The 27,500-nt window shown below is 37.8% G+C and overlaps 3 protein-coding genes across 7 annotated transcripts in view; 2 read left to right on the top strand and 1 right to left on the bottom strand.

The window, feature by feature from the left end:
• Positions 1-9,662, top strand: part of sema4ba (sema domain, immunoglobulin domain (Ig), transmembrane domain (TM) and short cytoplasmic domain, (semaphorin) 4Ba) — a 74,655-nt gene extending 64,993 nt beyond the window's left edge. For all 3 annotated transcript variants that reach the window (XM_072694609.1, XM_072694611.1, XM_072694610.1), the window contains exons 11-15: positions 3,216-3,426; positions 4,484-4,599; positions 4,862-5,019; positions 5,528-5,616; positions 6,004-9,662. In XM_072694609.1, the coding sequence (XP_072550710.1) occupies positions 3,216-3,426; positions 4,484-4,599; positions 4,862-5,019; positions 5,528-5,616; positions 6,004-6,779 (1,350 nt within the window). In that variant the 3' untranslated portion in view covers positions 6,780-9,662. The remainder of the gene's footprint in view (positions 1-3,215; positions 3,427-4,483; positions 4,600-4,861; positions 5,020-5,527; positions 5,617-6,003) is intronic.
• A 6,588-nt stretch (positions 9,663-16,250) lies between these two features.
• On the top strand, positions 16,251-24,067 carry rasef2 (RAS and EF-hand domain containing 2). 3 transcript variants are annotated; one of them, XM_072695393.1, is made up of 17 exons: positions 16,251-16,808; positions 17,156-17,308; positions 18,105-18,195; positions 18,426-18,521; positions 18,680-18,757; positions 19,347-19,402; positions 20,111-20,179; positions 20,307-20,385; positions 21,459-21,529; positions 21,604-21,814; positions 21,895-22,002; positions 22,257-22,401; positions 22,505-22,586; positions 22,880-22,994; positions 23,073-23,186; positions 23,407-23,483; positions 23,608-24,067. In XM_072695393.1, the coding sequence occupies exons 1-17, from the start codon at positions 16,498-16,500 to the stop codon at positions 23,708-23,710; spliced, it is 1,959 nt and encodes a 652-aa protein (XP_072551494.1). In that variant the 5' UTR covers positions 16,251-16,497; the 3' UTR covers positions 23,711-24,067. The 3 variants fall into 3 exon arrangements, with proteins under 3 accessions (XP_072551494.1, XP_072551493.1, XP_072551495.1); XM_072695392.1 differs by having other exon boundaries at positions 19,287-19,402; XM_072695394.1 differs by having other exon boundaries at positions 16,734-16,808; positions 17,161-17,308; positions 19,287-19,402.
• Positions 24,068-24,974: 907 nt separating this feature from the next.
• On the bottom strand, positions 24,975-26,695 carry serf2a (small EDRK-rich factor 2a). Its single transcript, XM_072695395.1, has 3 exons — positions 26,567-26,695; positions 25,861-25,969; positions 24,975-25,403 (listed from the first exon to the last, which is right to left on the bottom strand). The coding sequence occupies exons 1-3, from the start codon at positions 26,571-26,573 to the stop codon at positions 25,337-25,339; spliced, it is 183 nt and encodes a 60-aa protein (XP_072551496.1). The 5' UTR covers positions 26,574-26,695; the 3' UTR covers positions 24,975-25,336.
• Between the last annotated feature and the right edge of the window lie 805 nt (positions 26,696-27,500).

Genomic DNA, 27,500 nt, shown 5'->3' with positions numbered 1-27,500 from the left:
GTCAGTTGAATATTAATTGAGCATCTATAATGGACCAGCAAAGTAAAGTCATGATATTTATTCTACTATTAGTGTTTTACTGGGCAAATAAATACTGATAAGGTTCTAATTTAAAGTGTTTGTACCTACAACCTTTGCACTGTATCATATTGCTGCTGTCACATAAAAATTCTTGTATTTCTAGTTTTTCTCTTTTATATATCTTTTATTATATATTTCATAATCTGGCAATTGTTTTTTGCATTGTGTAAAAATGTCATGATGAATGGACCAATAGAAACACTCCAAAATTACAATAAATAGAATAAAAAGTAGCTGAGCTACTTGAGCTGCTTTCCAGCTCCAGAGCTTTGGAGCACAAAAACAGATGATGCACAAGAACATATACTGTTATATACAGTCATATACACCTATCAGCTATAACATTAGTCCAAGATGTTAGCAGCAGATCCTTCAAGTTGTGAGGTGGGGCCTTCATGTATCACATCAGTCAGATACCCGTTGGTGCCCATGACCCTGTCACCAGTTCACAGGTGGTTCCTTTTTTGAAGCTTTTTGGTAGGTACTGCCTATTGCATACCAGAAGCCCACAAGACCCTTCTGATGTTTTGGAGATGCTCTGACCCTGTCATTTATCACAGTTTGCGTTTGCTTGTCAGAGTGGCTGAGATTCTTATGCCCATGTGTCCTGTATTTAACACGTCACCTCAACAGATGCCATTGTAGATAATCAATGTTTTTCACTTTACCTGTGGAATTAATGTTATGGCTGATCAGTGTACATGGCCAGGTGATGAGTCATTAAGAATTTTAAAAGTAATGAAATAAATAATAAAACAAAATCTAAAATAAAAAAAGGAAAAAGGCAATTTGCATTAGTTAAGGAGCATGTTAAGACAGAAGCCACATTATTAGTAGTTTGTGTAAATTCAGCATTTAAATTATTCTGGTATTTTTAAGCAGTCCGTGTGGGGGATACATTTTCATTAGGGGACCTTCAGGTCTGCAGGAATGTGAAGTTGGGGGATGTGTGGAGCTATAGATGATGACCCAGAAGTGCTATATGTCCAAATGTTTGTGGAAGCTCCTTCTAATAAATTTATTCAGGTACTGTAAGTTGCACCCATTGCTTACACAGATGTGCAAATGCCCACCCACGGCTTGTTCAGTCCCTGTTAATATTGCCAATAGAATAGAATAGACTTGGCTGCAAAAACGTTGGGAGGGGTTTTGTAGCTGACTATGCAGGGACATTTAGCAATGCTGATATTTACTGTATAAATTCAAATGTGATATTGTGTGAAAAATAGATGTACTGGCAATGCCATATGTATGTATCTTGAAATGGCAAAAGTACTTAAAGTAAAAATATGGTGTTTATACTACTTAATTTATGTATCTATTTAAACTGTAGCGCATCGCAGTGGTGAATCATACATCATATTTGGCATTATTAGTTTGGCATATTTGGCATTATTAGGAATTATTAGTAAACAACTTGCATTGACAAAGTTGTCATGCTTACTGGTGCATTAGTAGGTGCCAAAAGGTTTGTCTGTCATCTAAGCAAAGTGAGATATTTTAGTTTAAATATGAGCAGCGCACCCCAGTGGTCGATATCTGTAAAGGCTGAATGCTTAATGCTGAAATCTGATTGGCTGCCATGTTTTTTAGACTATGACTGAATATGACCGAATATGATTAGACTTTTAGATACTGATCCAGGACAGCACATTGTAGTGCAATGCAAATTTTCATGTCAATCAGACAAGCTTTGGTTGCGTAACAGTTTTCTGTTTGTTATAGCACCACCAAGCAATGCAGTTCCACCAAAGTTTTATGGACCTTATAGCGGGAGGGACTTTTAGCTGTTGAACGGAAAAGAAGAAAACCCTAACAAAAGCAATAGGGCACCCTGTTGCTTGGACCCCTAATAATAAATTCTAAGTTAAGTTCTCTTCTGAACACCAGTCTTAAACTTGGCCCTCAGACTTTGTCTAGACTGAGCATATGTTTAGCTCATCAGAACACCAGGCAGCTCTTTAGTCTCTACTTAAGTGTGTTTAGGACATCAGTGCTGGGGTTGATATATGTGGCAGTACTGGCACAGTCAGCCTGCGAAGCACTAGCTCTGATGCTTATCACTGTTCTCCTCCACACTCATTTCCTGGCTTTCTATTACACACTGAAGAGGAGCATCTGTGGCAGTGTTTAAAATTAAGACTAATGGCATGTGTGTATATATTTATGATAAACATGTTGCTTAAAAAGCAATAGGCTGGAACACTGGGGCATGTTTGTTTGTTTGTTTGTTTGTTTGTTTGTGAGAGAGAGAGAGAGAGAGAGAGAGAGAGAGAGATTGTGTGTGGATATTCAGCATATGTATGGAACTATTTACACTGATGCAGACTCTGATTGCAGTGTGCTCACACACACACACACACATTGAATTAAAGCATTTTTGAAGTATTTTGGATTTTAGAAGAACAATTATATCCTGGGTCATGCTGCTAGCCATCTGCAGCCAGAGTCCACAATTGGCCTTGCTCTCTCAGGGGTCATGTGGGCTTGTCCTTCCTACATGACTCCCTGTGTGATGTCGGTCTGTTAGCTGTTGTATCGAAGTTTTCTCTTGGACACGCTGGCTGCCTAGCATTACCAGCAGTTCTAAAAAGGGGTGGCTGGCTACACGTGTCAGTGGAGAGCTAGTCTTTACCCTCTCCCTAGTGTTGTGGACATTGCTGTTAATAGGGGGAGTACACCTAAACTGCTATTAGGTAATTAGCCTTCCAAATTAGGTAGTAGGATAAAATTTCAATTAAATTCAACAATGTTAAATTAAAAAGACACTGCTACTTAACATGTTCTGCTTGCTAAAAGGAACTTGTTATTAGGGTTCTAACAAAAAAAAAACTTTTCATTTGTATATATGTCACGTGGTTCGAAGCTAAATAGAGACATGGGCAGTGATGGCTTAGTGGTTAGAGTTCTGGGCTATTGATGACAGGGTTGTGGGTTCGATACTTGGGCTCGGCAAATTCCATCTGTGTCACAAAAATGTCACAAATGGTGTATATGGTTGTCTTGTTTTGAGCACTGTGCTTATGCTCATACAGATAATGTCATTATGTTACATCCCTATGTTTATATACATGTGAGGGAATTGCCACCTCAGCCAATGTTAACCTTTTCTTGCCCTCTTTTTTTCTCTGCAGTGTATTACTAATGCAGCACGGGCTCAGGGCATCTCCTCCTCACTGCACATGCCTGACAAAGTGCTAAACTTTGTGAAGGATCATTTCCTGATGGACAGCATGATCCGCAGCCAGCCTCTGTTGCTCAAACGCAGTGTACGCTACACACAGATTGCTGTGCACCAGGTCCAGGCTGTTCATAAGGCCTACAGTGTGCTTTTCATCGGGACAGGTGAGGCCATAGGTCCATAGCAAAGTAAACATGTTATAGTGAACATGGTACAGTCCAATAAAAAATAAATGCCACAACTGGTGCTGACTGTTGTGACACTACTTCTAAGAAATAAACTAAACAGTTCTACTACCCAAATACTGCTGTTTATTCCTTAGTATAGCAGTTTTTGCAAACAAATACGTGGCACTGAAAAAATATCAAATAGATGTTGCCAGACAGGTAAAGACAGGTACCTGCCTCAGAATAACTGATTAGGCATTTTACCAGACAGTCTTGGATGGAGATGTCTTGGATAACTATTCTTGGGGGATTTATTGTCCCAGAAATAATTATGATAAACAATATTTTTGTCATTTTATTGTATGGTTCTGTTTTAGATTAGCTTTTAGGTTGGTTTCATTATTAGTTAGAGATGGATCAATCAGTGTTTTTGGGGCCGATCCCGATTAAGGGCGGGGCTGGATGCTACATTAACCTTTCGAGGTCCATGAATTCTATTGCAGAACTGCATTGTGGAGCTCAAAGTGTGGTATAGCTTTGCTAGTTCTGCTGATACTTACTGTACTGGACTGAGAGAGTGGTATCCAATTATAGGTATAAAAAGTCAATGGGTGAGGTCACCTAGCGATCCCAATGGGGTTGTCACGTAGCGATTAAATGAGGAACTGCAATGCCCTGTGGGAAATCCTTAAGCAACTTGTACAATTTTTATTATCTGAGCAGTTTTTAGGATAGGCTAAATTATCATAGCCGATTGAACATTCCATCTCTAGTATTAAAACATATATACAGAGATAACCAAGTGTAAACAAATTGTTTTGTTGACACTGTTGACCTTGTTTAAAAACAAAAAGGTCCAAAGTTGAACAGATGTTTGCAAACTTTTGATGTGTACTGTATGGTATATACATTACAAAATATGTACAGCAGCTGCATTGCTTGAATGCCCCATCCAACTGCGGTCACTATAGCATAAAACTATACTTAAGATCAGCCTTCTTTTATTCTGAAACTTTTTGGGCCAGTAGCCCCTGATGTGTCACCTGTTTTCCAGATGACGGCAGGATTCATAAAGCCATTAACTCCAAGGGCAAGATGCACATCATCGAGGAGCTGGAGCTGTTCCCAAAACCTCAGCCTGTACAGCACATTGAGTTGGATGCTGAAAAGGTAAAGTGCACCTTCGCAAGCCAGAGGGGGCTTTTTCTGTTATAATTACATTTCTTCCATCTCATAGCATTTACCATATTAGGCAGCCTAGAATTTACTATTCCCATTTTATAACCTTTTTTAGCTAGCGAATACTGCATTACATTAAATCAGTTGTTCTGCTTGTCTACAATTGTAGTAGCACTTCATGGAAATCTATATTTCTAGCTTTCTTATGTGAAACTTGCTTTAAACAACACTCTTTTCATCTCTTCTGGCTCAGGGTCTGTTGTTTGTATCTTCCTACTCTGGACTGGTAGAGATCCCTGTGGCTAACTGCTCCAACTACCAGAGCTGTGGAGAGTGTATCCTCTCCAGAGACCCTTACTGTGGCTGGACAGGGAGAGAGTGTGTAGATGTCCGGCAGTTTCCTTCTAAAAGGTTATCAGAGTTCATCATTCTGAGCATTCTGTGAAAACACCCTTTGCTAGTTTAAGTGTGACTATACAAGAGCTGTATACATGCAGTATATAACATTGGTCGTACAAGTAGGTGCATAGGTTTTGGTTATATATGCTTGTCTTGTCAACAGAAAGTGTATTTATTTATTTTATTATATTATTTTTTATAATGAACAAAAATCCAATTTAATATCTTAATAAAATAAATGAATAGAACTCAAAACATGACTTGATTTGCTGTGTCGAGCTAACACACCGCTTTTTGTGAGGCTAAATACTAAGTTTTAGCATACCTGAAAATAGTAACTGATCATTGATAGTGGTAGGTAAATGCAACATGTCTGTGGGCAAGCCTCTGGACAAAGTTTAGGTTGTTGAAAAATCTTGCAGACTACTGTAATAGAGGATTCTTTTGGTAACTGGACAGTGTGTGTGTAAGTTATTCTGGTAGTCATGTCTAATGGTCTTTTTTGTTCTAATTTTCGTAGTAAATTGCTGCAAGATATACAAGACGCAAACACCGCATCGTGTGATAAAGCCTTTCCCAGCTCTCGCTTTGCACGACTTCCGTCCACACGTGAGTGCCAGATCTTCTCCACAACACAGACAGGTTCATTCAAGCACTTGTCATCATAGTGCTTTCAGTGCTTCCCCAGTTTATTTAATACAAGGCTTTATTTCATGTCTAGGAAATCCTGAATTGTCTTTATGATACAGTAACTGCTCCAGAGAAGTTTAGGCATTTATTTCACTTAGGCCAGTCTGGAAGAGCTATAGCAGAACCAAACTGAAGCACAAAAGTGCTTAATTAACTTTAGGTTTGTTATAGTACAGGCCTAAATATTAAACAAATCATAGTTGCGCATTCAGTTATTTTAGAAGGATCTATTCAATTATGTTACTGTGATACAAGTGTATAAAATATTTAAATCATTAATAATTACTCACTTTCAATGACCCTTAGGTGCCTCATCCTGTCAGGTGGTTATCATTCCATCAAATACGTTTCGAGTGTTGCCCTGTAAGCTGCGCTCTAACCTGGCCGAGAGGCGGTGGGAGTACAGCGAGAGTGCTGGGCGCTTTTTCTACCCGAGCCCTGATGGCGGGCTTGTGGTGGTGGCCCAGGTGGACAGGGAGGAATCTTACGAATGCTGGTCGGTGGAGAAGGGCTTCTGGCAACTTTTGGCCAATTACTGTGTGAAGGCGGAGCCACAACATGAGAGCACCACCCTGATTGGCCGCTCCCGCACACCCATGGTGCCCAAAGAGGAGCCTATGATCCTGCCAGGTGAGGCTCGTTCCCCACAGACTGAAACCAAAACCTACTGGAACGAGTTGATTGTGGTGTGTGCTCTGCTGGGATTTTCTTTGGTGGTCTTCTCCTTGTTTGCGGTGTACCGAAACCGGGACCGGATGAAGTCGATACTTAAGGAGGGCGAGTGTCCAAACATGCAGCAGAAGAAGGCCCGCATGCCACATGGAAAGCCCACTGAGAGCTTGCCACTGAATGGCAACAACATCCCACCCTCTGTCTCAGACCACAAGGGCTACCAAACACTCCATGACAACTACTTCTGTAGCACACCCACCCAAGAGTGCTCTTCGCCTGAGAACAGCAAGAGCTTTTCTGAGTCTGAGAAGCGACCATTGAACCTGAAGGAGAGCCTTGTGGAGATATCGCCTACCTGCCCCCGACCTCGAGTTCGCCTGGGCTCTGAGATTAAAGACTCCATCGTCTGAGACTCTGTTTTCAACTGACAAAGACAACTAATGTGGTATGGAAGGACTGCTGGGGAACGGACAGCATCGTGAAAGGGACATACTGAAAAGGACTCACCACCATCAACAATTTCATAAAATCTTTGATTTACTTTCTGCACTTTGTCCTCTCGTTTCAGTCTTGGATGTCTGTCTGTGTTTACCTCACAGTCACTCGTAGTTCTGGGATGCATCACATGCACAAGAATTATAGTTATGCATAGATACACCCAGAATGAAAACAGGCAATATGGGAATTTGCTTAAAAACATTATTGACTATTGAGCCAATAGTAGGCCAGCCATGTTCCTGCCCATTCCGTCCTAATCATGTATTTTTGGCATCATTGTTGGTCATGCAATGACTTTCACCTGTCAGCCTCACCATCTGCTTTGGGTTGTGCCATTAGAGGATCATGATCTTCTCCCCTATATTGGCCACATCTCCATGAAAGATGGGTTCAGAGTTACCACAAAGCAGTGGAGAACTCTGCCAAGTAAGGTGCCTATGATCAGAAGATATATATATTACACGTGTGTGTGTGTGTGTGTGTGTGTGTGTGTGGGTGTGTGTCCTGTAGTTGTAAATCATCGTGACCTCAGCACAAGACTGTTGTACTATGCAAAGCACTGGGATTTTAGCAGAAAGAGCAGTAGTTCTATCTAGTAAAGCTAGCGTTGGGAAACATAGCATAGTCTTTGATGCAGCATTAAGCAAGAAGCCAGTTTTTACTATTGCTTCCCACAGACATAAACATACTGTCAAGAGATTGAGGTGCTGTAGCACAGGGAGATTAGTCCAAAGCCAGGACTCTGCACAAAACAGGACCCAAAAAGGCAAATGAGATAAGAGAATAAAAGAGAATACAAACAGTGCTGTAAGAGTGAGTGGTCCAGGTCCAGCCCAAAGGGTGAAGAATCTGATCGCAGGAGAAGTTGCAGATAATGAAAGTGATCAATGCCAATAATCTTATGTGTTTACCAAACCAAATTGTCCACTATTATGCCAAATATTTACACAATAAATTATTTAATCTATTCCATTGGCTTGCAATATGGCACAAGTGGTCGAAAAAAAAATCAAAAAAGTGTGAAGTGTACTCTTCTTGTATGCGAAAGATAATTACTTTCATTTTATTCCACACAGCTAATTTGCTGGAAATGTATTTGCCTTAGGCTACATGAGAATCATCCTGTACTCACTCTTCAGATGTACATGTCATTTGTGCTTTAGTTTTTTTTCTTGCTCATTACAAAGTGCCACGTTTGCCATCCATGAGCCAAGGATAGTCTAACCATTATTTTGGATGGGCATATTGATAAATGTATTCCTAATAACTTAGAGCAGTGTGTGTCTTAAAACCTGGACCAGAGATTGGCTGCTAGAGAATAATAAGCGAACTGCCTATTAACAGCATATTGTATTAATAAAATATTAACGTCATATGTTGTGCAAAATATATGTATAGTTAATGCTAAATCTCTTAAAAATTGTCATTTTAGTGATTGTCATTATCAGTAACGATCATTGTGAACTAATATTTTTCCAAAGATGGCTGTTATATTGCACCACTTTGAGCGTATTTTAATGTGCAAACTCAATGGCATTGCTCTTGTAGGAGCGTGTAAACATTTGTTTTGTGGAATGTAGTGACACATTTTTTAAAAGTATTCCAAAACTCTTTTTTGAGTAAGAAAAAAAGTGTCTTATTTAAGTTTTAGTCTAGATGTTTCTAAGTGAGAGATCTAATTTGAAACATGTTTTGACAAAGTAGCCATGCATTAAGTATGCTACTGTGCTACTGACGGACAGCCATTATGTTCATCACGTGTACATATGTATATTTCTTCGATATTTGTGTTTGGGTTGATTTAATGGGTTTTCTGTTCAGGAGGCAAAACAAAGGGCAATTGCTTTACTCTCACAAAATGTTAAAACAGGCCTTAGTTTAAGTTTAATTTTGATGTTTCCATCAGTTCTGTTGTGGAGATTCATCAATGTTGGCTTTTTTGGTGTATTCACACAGTCACATTAATGTATTGCAGACCTCATGCGCATGCCTCCTCTGATGGACAACACCAGTCACAATTTCATGTAAGAAAAAAGGAGCAAATGCCTTATTTTGGCCAGTAATTGCAAACCATCTTAATTTAAAAAGGCACATTGCGGCATTTTGTATGCAGCACCCAGATATGTCAAAAAACACTGTATTATGAATGGTTATCTGTACAACAGCCCACCACTGGACAATGTCTATATATATGTAGATAGTGTATCTACCCAGGTCCTTAAAGGACAGCCAATAATCTCTCTCTCTCTTTCTTGCTCACTCACTCACTCACTCACTCACTCTCTCAGTCTCTCTCTTTCCCTGTGTCATCAATGTAATGTTTTAAGCACAACACAGTTTTAATGTATTTATATTTAATATATATATATATATATATATATATATATATATATATATGTATTACATAAATTCAGAGTTTCTTCTAGAAATCATCTTCAGACATACAGGGGACAATAATAGTCATTATGGACTAGTGCTTTTGCAGTAGACCAATGTAAAACCACATGTTTTATTTTGTCTCAGTGCGGGACCTACAGACAACTTTAATCTTTAAATGCTTAATCCAAATTCCCTTCTTTATAACAGTGCACCAAGTCACTCAGACTTCTTGTAAGTTAACGTCTTGTAAACTTTGTTGTAAAGGTGTATTTGTAAATTTTGCTGCCAATGTAAGAAGAGAACTGTTGTGAATTGTACTTTTTGTATTGTACATCTACTGTTTCTGTTGTTTTTATTATAATGTACATAAAAGCGCACTTTATTTTAATTTTTTAAATAAAAGAAAAAACACTGAACCGCGTTAATGTCTTGAATCAAAGGTCATCAAGTTATCTTTCAAGATTAGCAACGTTTAGGGTGACTTAACTACTGATCTTTCATTGACCCTTTATGGTAACTAAACAAGCTTGTTTTCATATGTAAATGACAGAGAATAAGGTGTGTATGTTACAGTATATAAAGAGTGTAAAGAAACAACATTTGAGTGGACGTTTTTTTCAGGTACCCACATTATTATTTTTTTAAAGATAAATTAGAACTAGGACTGAAAAACAGAGCTCCCCATACAAAAAGGTGGTGGTATCTGCAGGCTCTTGATTGTACAAGGATGATCGGGTTATAAATACCTGCGGGGTGTGTGACAGGATTTGATGTGTGGAAAATGGATAGCAAAGCAGATGTTAATGATTGGCAAAAAGGAGTGATTGCATTTGGGCATGCCATGGTGTAAAGAAAGTAGCTGAATTTGCAGGTGTTTTGAAACGTAGGGTTATACGGGTCTACCAGCAATGTGAATAAAAAATGTCTTTGTTGCCAGACAAGAATTGCTTCTAGAAGTTAACGCAGGTCCTTTACAACCAATTTCTGAAAGAACACTTTGAATTTTCATTCACAAGGCATTGAAACCCACCAGTGGCCCCTGTCCATCAGTTTCTTGTAGACTATGATTTTTGCAGAAATATTCACATCCCATGGTTCACTCTTCTTTTTTTATCGTTTTGGTCTAAGATAAAATGCTAAAGCTCAAAGCTAAAATGAGAGAAGGGAGTAGTAGAAAAGCAGTGTCCATACAGTTACCAAAGTAACATAATAAAATTAAGTAACAAACAAATTATGCGTGGCCCCCACTACTGCATAATCAGGCTGCTCTTCCCGACAATCACAAAAAGTCTCCAGATTTTAGGGTGATTGTAAACAATGAGTATCCTGTAGTATATCCCAGTATTTAGTCCTCAGATCCCCCTCAGTTCAGTTGGGGCCACCCGATCGTGAACTGTAAATATGAAACGTTTAATATTTACTACTCATTATCAATGCTAGTTATTGCTCATTATTTTGGGTGGACACATTCTCTAGTGTAAAATGCTGGAACCGAACTTTTCAGATACAGTGAGCAGGGCTCATACTGCAACAAACACTTTTGGCTTTATTAATTACTACTTGAACTGTTTCTAACATAAGTGTCTGCCCAGATAAACAGCTTTAAAATACTTAGATAAACGAGGTGCTTACATAATTTCTTCTGATTTCTTCCTATTGAGTTTTTCTCTGCAATGAAAATCCAGTGAGGGTTGAAGGTCGGGACTCTAAATGTGTGGTGTATCATTTAGTGTAGTATGGGGACTTTAATAACAACACTCAAGGACAGAAAATCTGTGAAACCTGTTGAAAACGATTACAAATAAAAAAAAAAACTAGTGTGGGCCAGAAATGAAAAACTAAATGATAAAAAATTTAACAAAACACAATTTAACTGAGTGAAAAGTACTGTAGATTTCTCTGAGTTTACTCAGAATGGTGTAACAAAGCCAAAAACATCTAGTAAGCAGCAGTTGGAAAAATAGAAATGAAAAAGAATGCAAATGAAAAAGAAAAGCCTTGTTCCTGAGAGGGGGGTCATGCATATGCATCACTTCATGGCCACAGTTTACGCATCTTTTAATGACTACCTAGCATGATAATGAGCCAAGTCACAAAGCAAATATAGCCTGCAAGTGCTCTCATGAACATAGCCTTTAGCAGCCTCCAGTCTCTGGATCTGAATCCAATAGAACACCTTTGGCATGTAGTAGAAAGAGAGGATTGCAGCATTAAAGTGTTACTGAAATATCTGCAGGAATAACATGACTCAATAATATCATGAACCATATAAAGAAATGTTACAATATCTTGTTATCGGATTTTGATCGAGTAAATCATTGATTTACTTTAAGCATGTTTGCTAAGTAGCCAGTCAAACACATGTTTATGTAAACTTATGGAATAATATAAGTTAGTGAGATAATTCAGTGAATACAGTGATGCTAAACATACTTACAATGTTGTTGTTTTTAGTTAGGTTTTAAGCAAAAACATGGAGTCCGTTGAGTAAATTGTGTTTAAGTAAAGAGTGTGCTTGTGAGAAATAATACAATGAAAAGCATTATAGTCATTTAGACTAGACTAGACTAGACATCTAGAGACAATGGTACCATACAGGTCATTTTTTGTGGGGATCATCAGAACCAAAAAGACAGAGCCTGGTAGATCTTCTGCAAAATAAACTTAGCACAAAATGTAAGGAAATTGTGTTTTGTAAATTATGTCTTTGTTGTAACAATGTTCTTGGCAATAAATTGTATACTGTTGAAAAGCCTGTTAATTTCTATGTTTAGCATCTTTTGGTGGAAGCAGTGTGATTGTGTGGAGTGGCATCACTCTCACTGAAAAAAAAAGGCTTGTCAACATTGGAGGCAATTTCAATGCAGAGAGACTGAAATTCTGCATCTAGTGACAGAGACTACCTCTAGAATTTGGGAGTGGAGAGGATGGAATGGCCTGCCAGCAATCCGGACCTCAACCCCATTGTAGGATCAGCTTGGGCGTGCTGTTCATGCCAGAGTGACCATGTTGGCTGACTTGCGACAAATACTGGTTGCAGAATGGGATGACATCCCTCAGCAGTGTGTGACCAGGCAGGTGACCAGCATGAGGAGAAGGTGCCAGGCTGTTGTGGCTGTGTATGATTCTTCCACACGCTACTGAGTCTCCTGTTTGTTAAATTAATAAATTGTTAAATCGTCAATATGTCTCCAGTCCACGAAACACCAAAGTCAAAACACGCTACTGAGTCTCCTGTTTGTTAAATTAATAAATTGTTAAATCGTCAATATGTCTCCAGTCCACGAAACACCAAAGTCAAAAAAAGCTGTTTGGCATTGGCAGAGAGGTTTTGGCTAATTTTTCATGGACACAACCCACAAATACAGGTTCCTTACAAATGTGGCATTAAGGGAATTAACATGCTTTCCAAGAAGCATTGTTATAACAAAGAAATAATCTAACAAACACAAAATTCCTTACTTTTTGTGCCAAGTTCAGATGACGAGCCATCCATGAGTTGAACTGTTTATTTGTTTCTTCTCAAAGTCCCGGTGAAGTAACAAAATACAAGACTTGTTATTTTCTTTTCTTTTTTTTTTTTACTGTTTTGTTTGAATTAAGGTAAAACAAATGGTTGAAATATATCTAAACCAGATAAAATAAGATAAATAAAACCTAATTCTATTTGAGCCAAATGGACTAAAATAAAATAACTAAATAAAAAAGAAATTATACATTTTATAAACCCAAAACAATATTAATCCATCTAAACTAAATATCTAACACTAACCAAAGATGGCTAAACTTTAAGAACTGTCAAATGAAAACTTAAAAAGGAATTAATCTTTCAGCTGAATCCTTTTAGAGGGTCACCCTAAATTAAGAAACAATTTAAGAAAAGCTTTAGTTGTTTTTTCTTTTGCAGTGTACCTATACATATAGTTGTCATTCAGTAAAGCTGGTTGTTTCATTTACAATCTTACCTTTGTTTCCTGTGTATGTCATTACACATCTTTCACCTCCTCAATGAACCTGGTTATACTGGTCCATAGTCTTATTACAGCTCCAGCATTTGCATCCAGTCAGCAGTGTTATGGTTTTAGGGTATTCAGCCATGTTGCTGCTCTAAAACTGCAAAAAGGTGCTACACATGCCATGAAGAATATCAGCTGTTTTTGAGAGCAAAGGTGGGTCTTACCTACTGTTAGTACCTCTCCTTTATTGTGAAGTTGTTTTTTCTTAATGTTATTTTTGTTCCTTCTAATGTACGTTATGAGTATATACCTTAGAATTTCCCATCGAATTAAGGTGCCCCAGAGATACTGATTCTGTTTTCTTAAAGAATTACTATTCAAAGCTCAACAAAGGCTGAATCAAAAGACCCATCTGCTTCAGGCCTAGTGCCTGCGTTTTGTATTTTGTCTGTTTTACCACACAGTGACACAAGCTGGTGACTGTTAAGAGTTCCTTTGAACATTGAAACAAGGCTGCCATCTTGTGGTATCTGTGTAAAATGTAAAATTTGTAACATTTTAAAAAAAACAGTGGATTGAGAAAAGTTAACAGTGGTGGTGTTGGGAACCAGACATCTGTAGCATTTCATGTTGAATACTCAATACATTGTTTTGTAATAGTTTTAAAAAGATGTGGGCTAAAGCGTTTTACACTTATGTAACATGCAGTACACTGTAAGTTCCTCATATAATTTCATTTACCACCATTTTATCATTATAGCAAGTATGTTTTTGTGTGGTAGACCTTGTGACCTCTGGTTCCTGTCAACACAACTGTAAAGAAATACAATGAACTATTTTGCATCAACACATTGAATTACTGTTTACTTTGCAATAATTGAATTATGCACACTTCCTGCTGAAAATGTGTATTTGTGAAGAGCCTGTACATGAAGTGATCAAGGTAGAAATTGATATAGCTCAAACAAAAACTGTTTTTATTATTATTATTATTATTATTATTATTATTAATTTATTTTTATTTTTTTATGTTTAGTCCATTCTACAAAAATATTTTACAGTTAAAGGTAAAGGTAAAGGTTTTAAAGTTACTGACGGGTATCAGTACTATTAACTCACAGTCATAGTTATTTATACTGAAATTGTAGTGTCTACAGTGAGAGTAATGTGTTTTGTGTATATCATTGTGTGTATATGTCAATAGAAACTTGCCAAATACTGCAGTAATGGTGGAAAATAATAAAAAGACCAACCAGAACTGTTTATAAGAATAAAAAAGCACAACATGTAGAGTTTGAAATTGAGATATTGAAACTTGGCCTGAATTATATGTTTCTGTAATACAGCCCCAAGTCATGTAACATAAACCTCAATTAACTGAAGAAGTAATTATACAAGTATTGGAGTTGCTAAATGACCATTGTTATTTTAAAGACTTTTATTACAGCATTAATTGATTAAAAGTAATGTACTTTGTAGTTTTACAGGCAATACTGACATTTTTGCAAAAGATAACCAACAGTTACATTTCCTCAAGAAGCTGAATGGGTTTGGGGTCAGCATGTACACCTTACAAAGAGTCTATGGAGCATTTTTGTTTTTTTACTGTATGTTTGGAAATCTTAGCACATAATACAGGAAGAAGTTAGCTAGATTGATACCTGGCAGACAGCAAAGGTTGTCTGAACTGCATGACAAAATATATGCACAGGAAATTTGTGCCTACCTCCTTTGTCCTAGAGCACAATTTATTCAAATTCCAGTCTTGCTTAGACAATAAACTTTAATTATGGTATGTTGTATTCTATGAATATTCAGTGAATGTTCTTAAGAAAAGTCCTAACAAAAAGTATGTTAAATTCATTGTGGTTTTAAACCACAACATTTCTAATGATGGGTGCAATTGTCCTCGTAAATTGAACAAATACAACAAAAATATTATTCAGAAAGGAAATACACAAAATAAAAAAAAAAACAGCATATAGTGCCCCATGTCCGACCAGAGACTCGTCAAACTCATGTTCACCTACCAAAGATACAGTTAGAGATCTGAGATATACTAATTGAATCCAACATTGAACCGCACGTTACAGCTTCCTTGACCTAATTACTGTTTGCCTGTGCATGGTTATCTCAGAGAGTAAAAAGTTAACTATGACTGCATCTTTTGTAAATACTTCGATTCCATGAAGGCTTGGGTGGAGCACTCTATTTGCACAATGACTGGAAAAGTTAAGTCAGGGAGAGAGAAAAAAACTTCATACAGCTACAATAACTTAAAGTGACTGCACTCTTATTTTGTGTGTTCTCTATGTATGTGTTACATTATTAGGTAATTATCAAGCCCTAATTAAGTTGATTGAGGTGTTTTAGGGAAGGAAAAACATAAACCTGGCCTCCAGCAGGTTGGCAATATTGGGAGCAATATAGGAGTAAATGGATCAGGAATAAGACTTCTGTAACTTGAAGGGTGGAGCTGCACATACAACTCCACAACAAAGTAGAGGTAGTTATAGATAAGGACCGGCCTACACAACAAAGAAACATGAATTGCACTGAACTTGTGAGAGCTTTCGGGCATGTTATTATAATCTTTTCATCATTTTGAAATCATTTTGAAACACATTTGGCCAAAATTAAAGCTTACTACAATCAGATATGGCTTATCAGATCTAGATATTGGGCGAATATCAGCAGAAAAACACAATAATTGTTATTTTTTAAAGGACACAGAGTAAGGTTTCATACATTTTGTTTTTATTTGACTAGATATATATGTTGGTAGTGGTGGCCGACTACAACATAGCAAGTGCGTTGGGTAATGCAGTTATCAGATATCCAACTTATTCTCCAGACAAAATGGTGTGAGCACGATTTGCAAATCGCTGCATGTAGTCAGGCTGCGTTTATCTGACGCACCCACTGTTTTCAGCGGTCTTTAACGAGCTCTACCTGCTGTTGGCCGCGCCCCTTTATACGCCTACTCCCATCAGCAGCCAATCACAGTAAACGACAACCACTTTAATGTGAGGTAATAATGACCAGTCAAGTCTTTCACATCCACTTAATCTCACTTTTTCCTGCTCACAAATTGTAAAGGTTTGGTGATGGGTGCGCTTTTACGTGTTGATGATGACAACTAGCTAATGCAGGTTGGTGTTTTATTTAGTCTTGTGGTCGAAGGCAGCCTTTAAAGAAAGGAAAAACTAGCGTTGTGCGCTCACATTTGTTTTACGTCTCTGAGGAGTTTACCTGCGTCTTCGGAGGTCCTTGTTTACCGACTTGTTTCTGAAAAATGGACACGTCCGATCTACGGAGGTTGTTTTTCGCCTGTGATGGAAATAAGTCGGGGAGAATCGAGTATGAGGACTTTGTCAGTGTTTGCCGAGAGCTTAACGTTCCGGCCGGCGACGTACGAACTTTATTTAGCAAGTTCGACGTAGATGGAGATGGGTGTATAAATTATAACGATTTCTGTTCGAGTTTCCATGAAGTGTCTGAAATACTCAACCTGGCCTCGCTGGGGAACAGCGGTCAGTGTCAGGCGAGCGCCTGGGAGGAGTTTGAAAATACCATGGACGGAGATGTGGCCTACTATTTGGGGAGGTATGTCCGCCAACACCTTCAAACACCGGTAGCTTCATCACTAAACATCGGGATATAGTTTTCTTCTGACTTAACAACAAAATAGTCTTAATATATGATTAAGTGTACCCCCCCCCCTCCCCCCCCCCCCCCACACACACACACACAAAAATAATAATAATACTGAATGTGTTCAGTTGGCTGAAAGCTTAGACTTTTAATCACATTTCAAATGATGGTAACCAGGTTTGTGATCATGTTGTAGGTTCTTGACATGTGAAATGTGTTTTCTGTAAGGGCAGCTCTTGATGATGAAGTTTGCTTTAAGTAACTCATTGGTACTTTTTGTGTTTCTCTTATGTTGCTAGATTAGGGTACCCTCTAAGTGAACTGTATCAGCAGATCCATGCCACATCGGACATGCTCTTACTGCAGCAGTATGAAGATCTGATCAAAGCTCTGGTGGTGGAGAACAGAGAGCATCAAATGGAGAGTGACCAACTGGAAACTAGTCTTAGACGGTGAGAGAGTGCTATGCCATGATGGGTCAAATGCAATGTGAGAGAAAGATGAGAGAAAATCATACACCATAGGGTGTACCTAGTGTTGTAAAGTGGTTTCATATTACTTGGACATTTTATATGGAGTAATCATACAGTCCCACATGGTGGCTGCTCCTAACCTTATAGAACCACTATATTTAATCCGTTTGCTCCAAATGTAAATACATTTTGATATAGAAAATGAATGAAATACTTGAACACCTTTGCTGGTGTTGTGTTTTGTTGTTGTTGCCTGAATAGTCTCGCTTTTTGTTACCCTACTTTTGAGACTAAGTTTGTGCTTCTATGGGAGGTGATTGGTTAACTGTATACCATACTGCCTGGCTGTGTAGTTCTGCGTTGTTGTGGGTTTTTAATGTTTGTTTGTTTTTGTTTTTTGGTCCAGTATATGGAGAACAAAAATCAGAACTAGGGAACACTTTTCAGTTGTAGTTCCTGTCCTAAAGTTATTTTAATCCTTTTAAGTTGTTCCTTTATTAATGAATACACAGTCAGGATTCCTCAGTAGTCAGCAGATCTGGGAAGGTTTGTGTGTGAATTAGTCTTCCAGTTACACTGCAATTATACAAATAATAGGTTTTTGTATTCTGTTATGTTTGTGTATTTGAAATTTAAACACGTGACTAGCATCCTGCCCACCCCCAAAAATACTTTTTATGCTTCAGAGCATGCATTCTAATAGACAGAACACAAGGAAGAAGGAATGTAATGGAGTTATTTGATGAGCAGTGGTTTGTCTTGCTGACGCCAACAGGACTATGGAAACAGCAAGCACTCAGATAGCTGAGCTGGAAGAGGATTTGCAGCAGCAGCTGACTTGCACAGAGCAAAGGGTTCGTGAGGAGGTGAGGCTGAAGTGCTTATTTAAGTTGAATTTGAAATTAGAATTAATTTTAATTTTCTCAAGAAATTAAAGTACTAAAATGAATGTAGGCTGTGTTCTGATTTTTACTTGATGGTTTACCTGCATCCCTGCTCAAAAGATTTTCACAGTACTGGTAGCTTGTTCGACTTTGGAGTTTTGTAAAGGCCTCTTATTAGACTTATTAGATCTTCTCTGGTTTTATTTATATAGGAGCAGAAGAAAATGGAGGGGACCATTTCCATCCTCCAGATCAAACACGGGAATGAACTTGCAGACCTACAAGCAGCAGTAGAGAGGCTTACTGTGGTAATTGGAACAGCTTCAATATAATAAAGAAATTTGTTTTCAGGGTTTCTTGTATAGTGGATCCATTATGCACAGTACTGCTCAAGAACATACTAAGTTATTGAATTGAAATATTCACATTTTACTCTGTAGCTAAATTGATTTCACATTTTGTTCAGTATCACGAGGAAGCAGAATTGAACAGCCCTAGAGAAGACCTCATCAAATTAAGAAAGCAAATTCGAGAGGTGTCGCAGGTATGGAAAGTTTAGTGATCTGAAAAGTGAAACTTCACCTAGCTGACATTTAACACATCCCCTCATCCAGATTGAGTTATACATCAAGACTATAATTGGAGTTTAATCCTCCTTCTAGTTTAGCTGTTGTAGCGTCTCTGCTTAATAGGTTGCAGTAAGTTAACATAATGCACAGTCAAATTGACATTAAACTAATAAAGTGCTGTCTGCCAGAGTTTAATTATAATTAAATAATAATCTTTATAATCAACGATGCATAATAAATATAGCCTCTGAACTCAAGGTTTCTTTTTCTTTAACCATTTGAAATAGGATTCTCTGTCTAGTGAAAGTTCTTTAATTTGAATGAGTCCTATACATTGCTTTTCATCACAAATGTAGTCTGTAGAATATTTAGTAGTTGCCATCTTGGACTAAGACATTTCTGTGGTGTGTTTGTCGTCACACAACATGTGGCTAATACTGGAGGTGCTATATGGAATTTCTGAAAATAAATGCAATTTAGGCATGTCTTTCTGTCTCTCTCTAGGAGAATGATGAGCTTAGAAGTTCTCTTCTGAAGGCCCAAATGAACATCTCTGTTCTGCAGGTAGAATTGGACAAACTGAAGAATGCATATACTGATGAGAAACTTCAGCATGAGAGGTGAGAATAAAAAATTTTATTAAGTGTTTATCTATTTATTGTATTTAACCTTCAGTTTTCTGATCTGTGCTGGTTTATTGAAACAATTTAATACTCCTAAGATCATCTTCCTTCTTTAGGACATAGCCAAGGCAAAATTTGGGTAATAACAGAATTCTGTACTGTAAATATTTGAGTGAACTAATAATTTTTTGCTAATAATCTTCCAAAATAGTAACCTATTTAATTCTTATTTTAAAGTAATAAAATCATATGTCTAGAAAGAAGCTAACGTGTCATCAGGCAAAGCCAAAGTCATAAGGACTGGTTTACTTAGCAACTCAAGGTCACATTTTTTGATATCTAGCAGTCTGGCGGTGATATACATGTTTGCCAGTGTTATAGATGCCCATCCAGGAAATGAATATCCCACTTTGTCCCACTGCGCGTTAAATGTGCCACCATCTTGGACTAGTTCTAGAATGTATTACTGTTATGCTAAAACTGTTTAGGCTTTTGGAAATGGCCCATTTACCAGCCCTCTTCTGAAAAGAATAAACTACAGTGTAGTCTTTGGAAGTGATAAGCCACTTTCATGTACAGAACCTATTTTACTATGCCAGAGTAATTCCAGGCTTTTAATTCTAGGGCTGTTGTGTACTGTCAGTAATGTTTAGTACCTTCTGGTGTGACTTACTTTTTATATATATTTTTTCTCCTCCCCTCTAGAGAAAGTAATGAACTTAAAAAAATGGTAGTTGAGTATCAGTCCTACTCTGGTCATATTGAACTACTCCAGTAAGTAATCTATTTTTCTTCTTTTAAAATTATGTGCTGTAATTTTAGATGATTGCTTATGAGGCTGTTATTAATCAAATATCTGCATTTTCATGTTTTGCTTACTTATCTCCTCTCTTGACTACAGGGAAATGAATAGAAAGTTGTATGACAGCAATGATGGGCTACGATCTGCTTTGGCCAAGGATTGTTCTTCCAAGAGGCAGGTAAGAGTCAGACCTGCAGACCTACAAGTACATTCATGAGTTAAAACATTATGACCACCTGTCTAATATGCTGTCGGTCCACCACATTCCACAAAAAAACTCTCAGGATCTCTGAAGGTAATATCTGGCCCAAATGTAATAACAGTAGATCACATGCATTCTGTAATTTGTATGGATTTGAGCTTGTTACTGCACATCCCACAGAAAGATGAAATTACAGCTGGGGATTTGGAAGCCAAGCAAAGATTTAAACTCCTTATGTTCCTCAAACTATTATCTTGATGAGAGAGGCCACTCCCATCTGAGAATGTCATTGCCATGAAGGGGAATAACAAGTATGCAACGATGTTTAGGTCGGTGGCATGTAACAAATTGAATGCCTGGACGCAGGGTTTACCAGTAGAACATTGACCACAACACTATACTGCAAATAATCTGCATGATCTAAAAGAAAACAAGCTCCTTCAGACATGGTAATGCATTGTTGTCTTTGCACATTGATTAGCAATTGGTGCCCAACATCCTGTTGATTAGGAGCATCACTTAAGCCTTGCCGTTAAAAAAAAAAAAAAAAAAAAAAAAAAAAAGCAAGCACGACCCAGTTTTGTCACCATAATGATTCTGCCTTTAAAGTCTGTCTTCACAGTCAGGCCTGGCCGTTTCTCTTGCCTCCTACATGTTAACATTGAGAACAGACAGCTTACTGTCTAATATTCCAGACTTTAACATGAGTTATTACAAGATTTAGTGAATGTTATTGACTTAGTCTGTAAGTAGTTTAGTGTTTTAGCTTGTAAATGTACTGTTTATTCCTCAACGAAGGTGTCAGACATTTGTTCCTTAAAGCTATATTGTGTGCACTTAATGGTGAATGGACCAACAAACAATCTATAATTACTCATAATGAATCTTGGGACATTTAACATGCATTAAAGTTCACCCCCACCTTTTCCCCCTTCCTCCATGTTTTTGTAAATAAGGTTTTATGATTGTGATGTGTTCATTTACCTGTGATTGACCCTAAGACACTAATCCTGTGGTACTCTCTCACCTATGTTCTCTCTTTTCTGTAGCTTTCCCCAAAAAATGAAAAATCTTCTAGGAAACTGAAACCACTTCGGCAGAGTACTATGAATCAGAGCAGGTACTTACTGCTATACAATTTCTTCTCATACTAGATTTACTCTGGGTACCTAAACTGGCATTTGTTTCTCCCAGCTTTGCTAATGAGGATGATGAAATGGCTGTAGATGCCTCCAAAGACAAGTTTTCACTGGTGGCCCGCTGGGCGGATAAGTATCTGGACAGTGGTGTTTCCTTACAGACCGACACTGACCAGATGTCGGCCAGCAATTATGACAGCGATGAGAGTCACAACTCTGTGGAGACTGTGCATCACAGCGATTCCTATGTTCATTCTGAAATGGAGGTAAACTTTGCCTGAAAACATTCCTTAACTTGTAATAAAGTTGGTTTTCATTGTGATTGAATTCCCTGGTTCTGTTCCAGATGTCAGATTTGAAATCGGAGATGAACGGAGATGAATCTATAGCTCCCAGCAGAGTAAGCTCGTTAGCATCCTCTTTGAGACGTCGACTCTCAGCTTTTCCTGTAAAGGTACTACAAGTAACATTTGGTCTTTTGGAAATTTTGTAATAAAGGAGATATATATATATATATATATATATTACACACGCACACAGTTTATGCCTAGTTGTTTTGTTCTTGTTCTTGTCTACTGCAGTAATGACCTGGCAAGTGGTATGAGTGAATCAGTCACAGTATAGTTGATATATCTGGTTAGTGAGCGTAGACACCTAATAAACTGGCAACTTGAAAAAGAATGATGATTTCCCCCTACTGCTTTTTAGCAAACTGAAGAAGATTTGTTTGACTCTGATGGGTCCCTTCCAATGTATCGCTTGGTCCTGGCAGGAGACGCAGGGTCAGGCAAATCCAGCTTTTTACTGCGTCTTAGTCTAAATGAGTTCAGAGGAGACATGCAGACCACACTTGGTAAGTATGCAATCAGTGTTGCATGATATTTATATTATATGCACGTGTTTAATTGCCAAATCAGCATGTAGATTAAATTACTAGGGAATAAATATTGATCTAGGGGTCGATTTTCAAATGAAGAAGATGCTTGTGGATGGTGAAAAGACCAACCTTCAGATATGGGACACTGCTGGGCAGGAAAGGTGTGTATTTGTCTGTATATTCCACCATCTATCTAGATATGTTTTAAAGTGCTGCTGAATGTACTATATGATATGTTTAGTGTTGCTGGTTCTGATGCAGTTTACCTAAACAATGCAAACATTGGTCCATTGAACATCCCATCACTATTTGATATGTACAAAGCATAAAAATTTAACATCCAGGTATTTGATGTTGAGCGTAAGTTTCTCCACTGCCTAATAGCATCATGGTATTTGATATTTTATATTAAGTATATAGTAAGTGGCTTATTTTCTTTACGTGATGTGCACAGGTTTCGCAGTATTGCCAGATCTTACTTCCGCAAAGCCCACGGTGTGCTACTTCTTTATGATGTCACTTCAGAAAGCAGCTTCTTAAATGTTCGAGAGTGGATGGAGCAGATTCAGGTATTTCTTGGCATGAACACTTCTGTCTGTTAGACTTCTGATGTTAATGCCTTATTTCCCTGGTCCTGTATCTCTCAGGAGTCGACAGACCGAAATATCCCCATGTGTGTGATTGGGAACAAAGTGGACTTGAGATCGGAGAGGCCAGATGAAAGTTGTGTGAGTTTTGCACAGGGAGAAAAACTTGCAATGGTGAGTATAGTTGCATGTACTACATACTTGAAAACCTCACGTTTGTTTCTGGTACTGATGCAACATATCGAACAATGCAAACACTGGTCTAGTGTTCAACAAGATCACATCCCATCAATGTGTGCAGTTTGAACATCATTTTAATGCGTTCTCAAACACATTTCTCTGTGTCTTTGTTTTTAATCCCTGCAATTTTAATGATCACTCTCTTCAACTACAGGCTTACAATGCTTTGTTCTGTGAGACAAGTGCTAAAGAAGGTACCAACATAGTGGAGGCAGTTCTGCATTTAGCAAGGTAATGTTTCTGCTTAAAGCAATGGATGCTAAAAGCATGCTAATATTGACTAGTAACAAATTAGTCTGTAAAATTGGATTGTACCACACTCATTTCACTGTTTTTATTGGCTTCATTTGCACAGGGAGGTCAAGAAAAATGCCAAACTGAGACGGCAGTCTGACTCCCAGGTTAAGCTGAGTCTAAACAGTGGGAAGAAGGCGCTGAGTAACTGCTGTGGAGTCTAACTGTGACTGCTCATCTCACAGCCATGTACATGAACATTTACTGAATTGACATGAGTATGTGATATACATTAGCTGTTTTTGTAATGCATGTCATTGTCTGATGTTTCATCACAATATTGATGGCCCCTGTGGAGAAGATAGATATATATATATATATATTTTTTTAAATGCTATTTACTGATCACCTATTAAGATGTGCTTTAAAAAAAAAAGTTTAATGCGTACTAAGCACTTAGATGGTTTAATTCACACAGGTATTTTTTCAATGATGTGTATGTTAAAAGATCAACTTTCATATTCACTTTTGGATGGGGTCAGTATTTATTGTAGTTTTGTTTTTATGTCATTTTAAATATAGCAGGGTTTTTTTTTTTGTCAATTTTGATTCTTAAATAAACTATTTTGATCATACTTGACTTAAACATTTCACAACTGCAATTTCAAATCACTGGGTATGCTTATAATACCTTTAGGCAGATGGATCAAATTGCTGGTCCTGGAGTGTTTACTGTGCCTCAGTCCACCTTTGCATATTAAGCCAAAATGTATTACAGGGCAAATCGTAAACTAATTCTTGTCTGTCAACCAAATCTGTAGTTATTAATTCTGTAATACAAACACAGGGTCTCAACAATGGCATTTATAGAATTCCACTCCAATGAATTATTGTTTAGAAGTTTCTATTCAGTAAATATCACACTTTCAGTAACAAAAAAATATATTTTTTTTTTTTTTTTTTTTTTTTTTACATTTTAACATTGTAAAATCAATGCTTAGAAGTGTGTATTTTCATCCCATGTTGCATTCCTAGTTTGTTACATGGGGTAAGATGTGTGCACACTACAGTCCAGTGCATTCTGATGCCACAGCACAGTGGAGGCAAGCTGGTGGTAGTCAGTTGAGTTTCATAACTATGGGACATGTTTGTAGTGTTTTATACAGTACTGACTCATGTTTATAATGTAATTAATTTAATCTGTCAATTCTGTATTGAATGGATTTTTCATCTGCATGAGGCCTGTCAGACAATTGGTGGGACAATGTGTGTATGTATCTATACTATTTATATAAAACAACCCTGAACTCTGGATTTGAATTAACAAACATGTTGCTTAATACCAATACTTAATTCATATCTCTATATAGAACAGAAATGCACCATATTCTACTTTAAGTTCTTGTCTTTAGAAGATTAACTGGGACCCAAATCTCACACAAGCTGACAACTTTACAGTATGTAGAAATACCAAAAAACAAAGCCATCCAAGCTTGACAGCTAAAATTTATTCAGTAACTTTGAGTTAAGGTGAGGAAGGAGGATGGGGTATAAAAAAATACAAGATTGTGGTTCTGAGCAGTCTGTAATTCTTGCTTTTTACATTGTAAATACTGATCAAGAAAAGTGAGACCTGCGCACTGCAGTGAAGCAAAGAACCGAATTCTCATTCAAAATGATTCATCTTCCCAGAGCTATACAATATAAAATGTCCTGACAAAGCATACAAGAACGTGTGCGCTGGAAACTAGAGCACAAAAAAAAATCCAAATGGAGTCTAATAACACCAATGATAACATTTACTGGAGGATCATATTAGTGTAAAGGGGTTCCTTCCGGCTCTTCTGAAGCTACTTGGATTTTGTGTCTGATTTTTCATTGGCTTTTTTTTGTTTCTGTTGCATTATCTCTGCATCCCTAGAAAATGAAAGAGGAAAAGAAAAAAAGGAATCAGTAAGAGGAACGTAAAAGAAACATTAATTTAAGATGCCAGCATGTCAGTGTTATTCTGCTTGGCTGACTTCAGTGTGAACCACTGAACAGCCTTTCTGTTCAGCCACCGGTTTACATTCATGGTATTTAACTCAAGCTCAGTACCTGAGCAGACAGTCTAATGCATTCCATCCAAGAACACATCTTTACAAAAGTTCTGAAAAGCGGGGGTAATGTTAACATTTCAGTGAACTGTGCTCCCAACCTAAAAATCGAGGACCTTCGAGATAACCCGGTAAGAAAGAAACACTTTAACTCTTTCTAGTCACAACATTGAAAGTTACCCGTTCGGAAATTCGTTTCGTGTGTTCCCGGAGCTGAGCAGTAGCTGAAGTAGGTTTAGGTTACGTAAACTATGCGTCCTAGTGTTACTGCGAGTTACCTCTGCTTCCTAGCAGCAGCAGACAAACCATCTTCATTTCTTTTGCCCTTGGTCATGTCGTTTTGCTTTTTGGCATTTTTTTGGCGGGCAAGCTCACGCTGGTTTCCCCCTAAAATGAAAATAAAAAAGAAACGTAAATATGAGAATGTAATTAGGATACGAAGTGATTTGGCTAGTGGTTTAATAACAGAGACCAAAAGAAAGTCCTACATAAGACAGAACGGTTGAAGTCCAAACGGGTTTCACTGCTCTTAAACCCCACCTCAGACATAATCGCACGTATTCATAGGTACAAACCCCGAAATTTAACACAGTCTCGTCTGGCAGACAGCCAGTTTAAAGTGAACTCTGGGCGTCTCCGTGCAGCAGCTAGCTAGCTAGCGACATGGTGAACACGTCATCAGGTACTTTGTATTGCATAAACTGGAATCATATAGATAGCTAGCTAGTGCTAGCTACTAATGTCAAGACATGGAAGATTAAGACCTTTACAGATCGGCTGCTTGTCGCTTTACTCAATCTGCTCGGATTACTCGAATTCCTTGTTTCGCTTGAATCACGGATCACGTTCAACCAGACAGAAGCTAGCTAGCTAGCTGACGAGCACGTAGCCCATAAACAACAGGCCGCAGACAAATCGACGCAAGCGCTCTAATAAAGCGAAAGAAAACCATACTTTTTTTTAGATGATTACACACATACTCACTCGTCATTTTCAACAAGCTTCTTCTCGTTTCTAGATAAGCTCACCCAAAGGGCCGCTTTCCTTTTTGCCCCACCGAGAACCGTTCGCTTTGATGTTGGTGAGCTCTTCTACGGACTGACAACGATACATCCCCTAGCAAGAAATATGCAAGAAATGAGAAATGTGATTGGATGGCATGTTGACGTCATATACAGCCTTTGCTCTCATTAGACGTTATATGTGCTGGAAAACAATATCATTGGTCCGTTAGGTTGCTCTTCTGGCACAACTGAATCAACTACTAATGCGAAGTTAAATTCGCTTCAGTGAACCGCTGGACTCTAATTCATTGATTCGCAATCAAGTTAACAGTATGTCTTTCCTCCATGTACGATTTGATTTGGTTCAGCGATTTTGTCTGTTATTATTACTTAATCAAAATTATTCTGGTATTAATTGTACTAGTAATAGATAAAAAGTGTCAAATTTGAATATACACAAATATCCACAATACAACTTAGGTTTTGTCTGAAACTGGAGGTTGCTAAACTTGATGCCTTGCATATAGAAGGTCTATATTTTATCAGCCAATGAAATAAAAGACTAGATTACTACATATCAATTCAGACATGACTGAGTGCCTTCAGGCCTCAGAATCCTGTCTGAGTGGGCTGCATTTCTTACATTTCAGACAGTGTTAAAATCGTTTGGTTTTTGAGTGTGGTTACAACGGACACTGTTGTCTCACAATGCAATGTGAAATGGAAAAGGAGGAGCTACTCATATCTGGAAAAATGAGAAAAAATGACAGTTAGGAAAGCTGTCACTATCCCCTACATGTGAAAATTCAGAATCACTATATAGAGCACTATTATAGGGAGCAGAATTTGACAAGGTAGTGAACAACTTTTGAAAAGTTATTATGCAAGTATGTTCACTGCTGTGCGACAGCAGA

The sequence above is a fragment of the Salminus brasiliensis genome, chromosome 13, assembly GCF_030463535.1.
Source record: "Salminus brasiliensis chromosome 13, fSalBra1.hap2, whole genome shotgun sequence".
NCBI lineage: Eukaryota > Metazoa > Chordata > Actinopteri > Characiformes > Bryconidae > Salminus > Salminus brasiliensis.
This window is presented reverse-complemented; position numbering and strand designations above follow the sequence as displayed.

Bases quoted from the DNA above. Each gene is read 5' to 3' on its own strand.
- rasef2 (XM_072695392.1), top strand. From the start codon at position 16,498: ATGGACACGTCCGATCTACGGAGGTTGTTTTTCGCCTGTGATGGAAAT. The intron at 23,187-23,406 runs GTGAGTATAGTT...CTTCAACTACAG, and splicing joins AGGGAGAAAAACTTGCAATG to GCTTACAATGCTTTGTTCTG. The intron at 23,484-23,607 runs GTAATGTTTCTG...TCATTTGCACAG, and splicing joins GCAGTTCTGCATTTAGCAAG to GGAGGTCAAGAAAAATGCCA.
- serf2a (XM_072695395.1), bottom strand. The intron at 25,404-25,860 runs GTAACTCGCAGT...TTCATTTTCTAG, and splicing joins GCTGCTGCTAGGAAGCAGAG to GGATGCAGAGATAATGCAAC.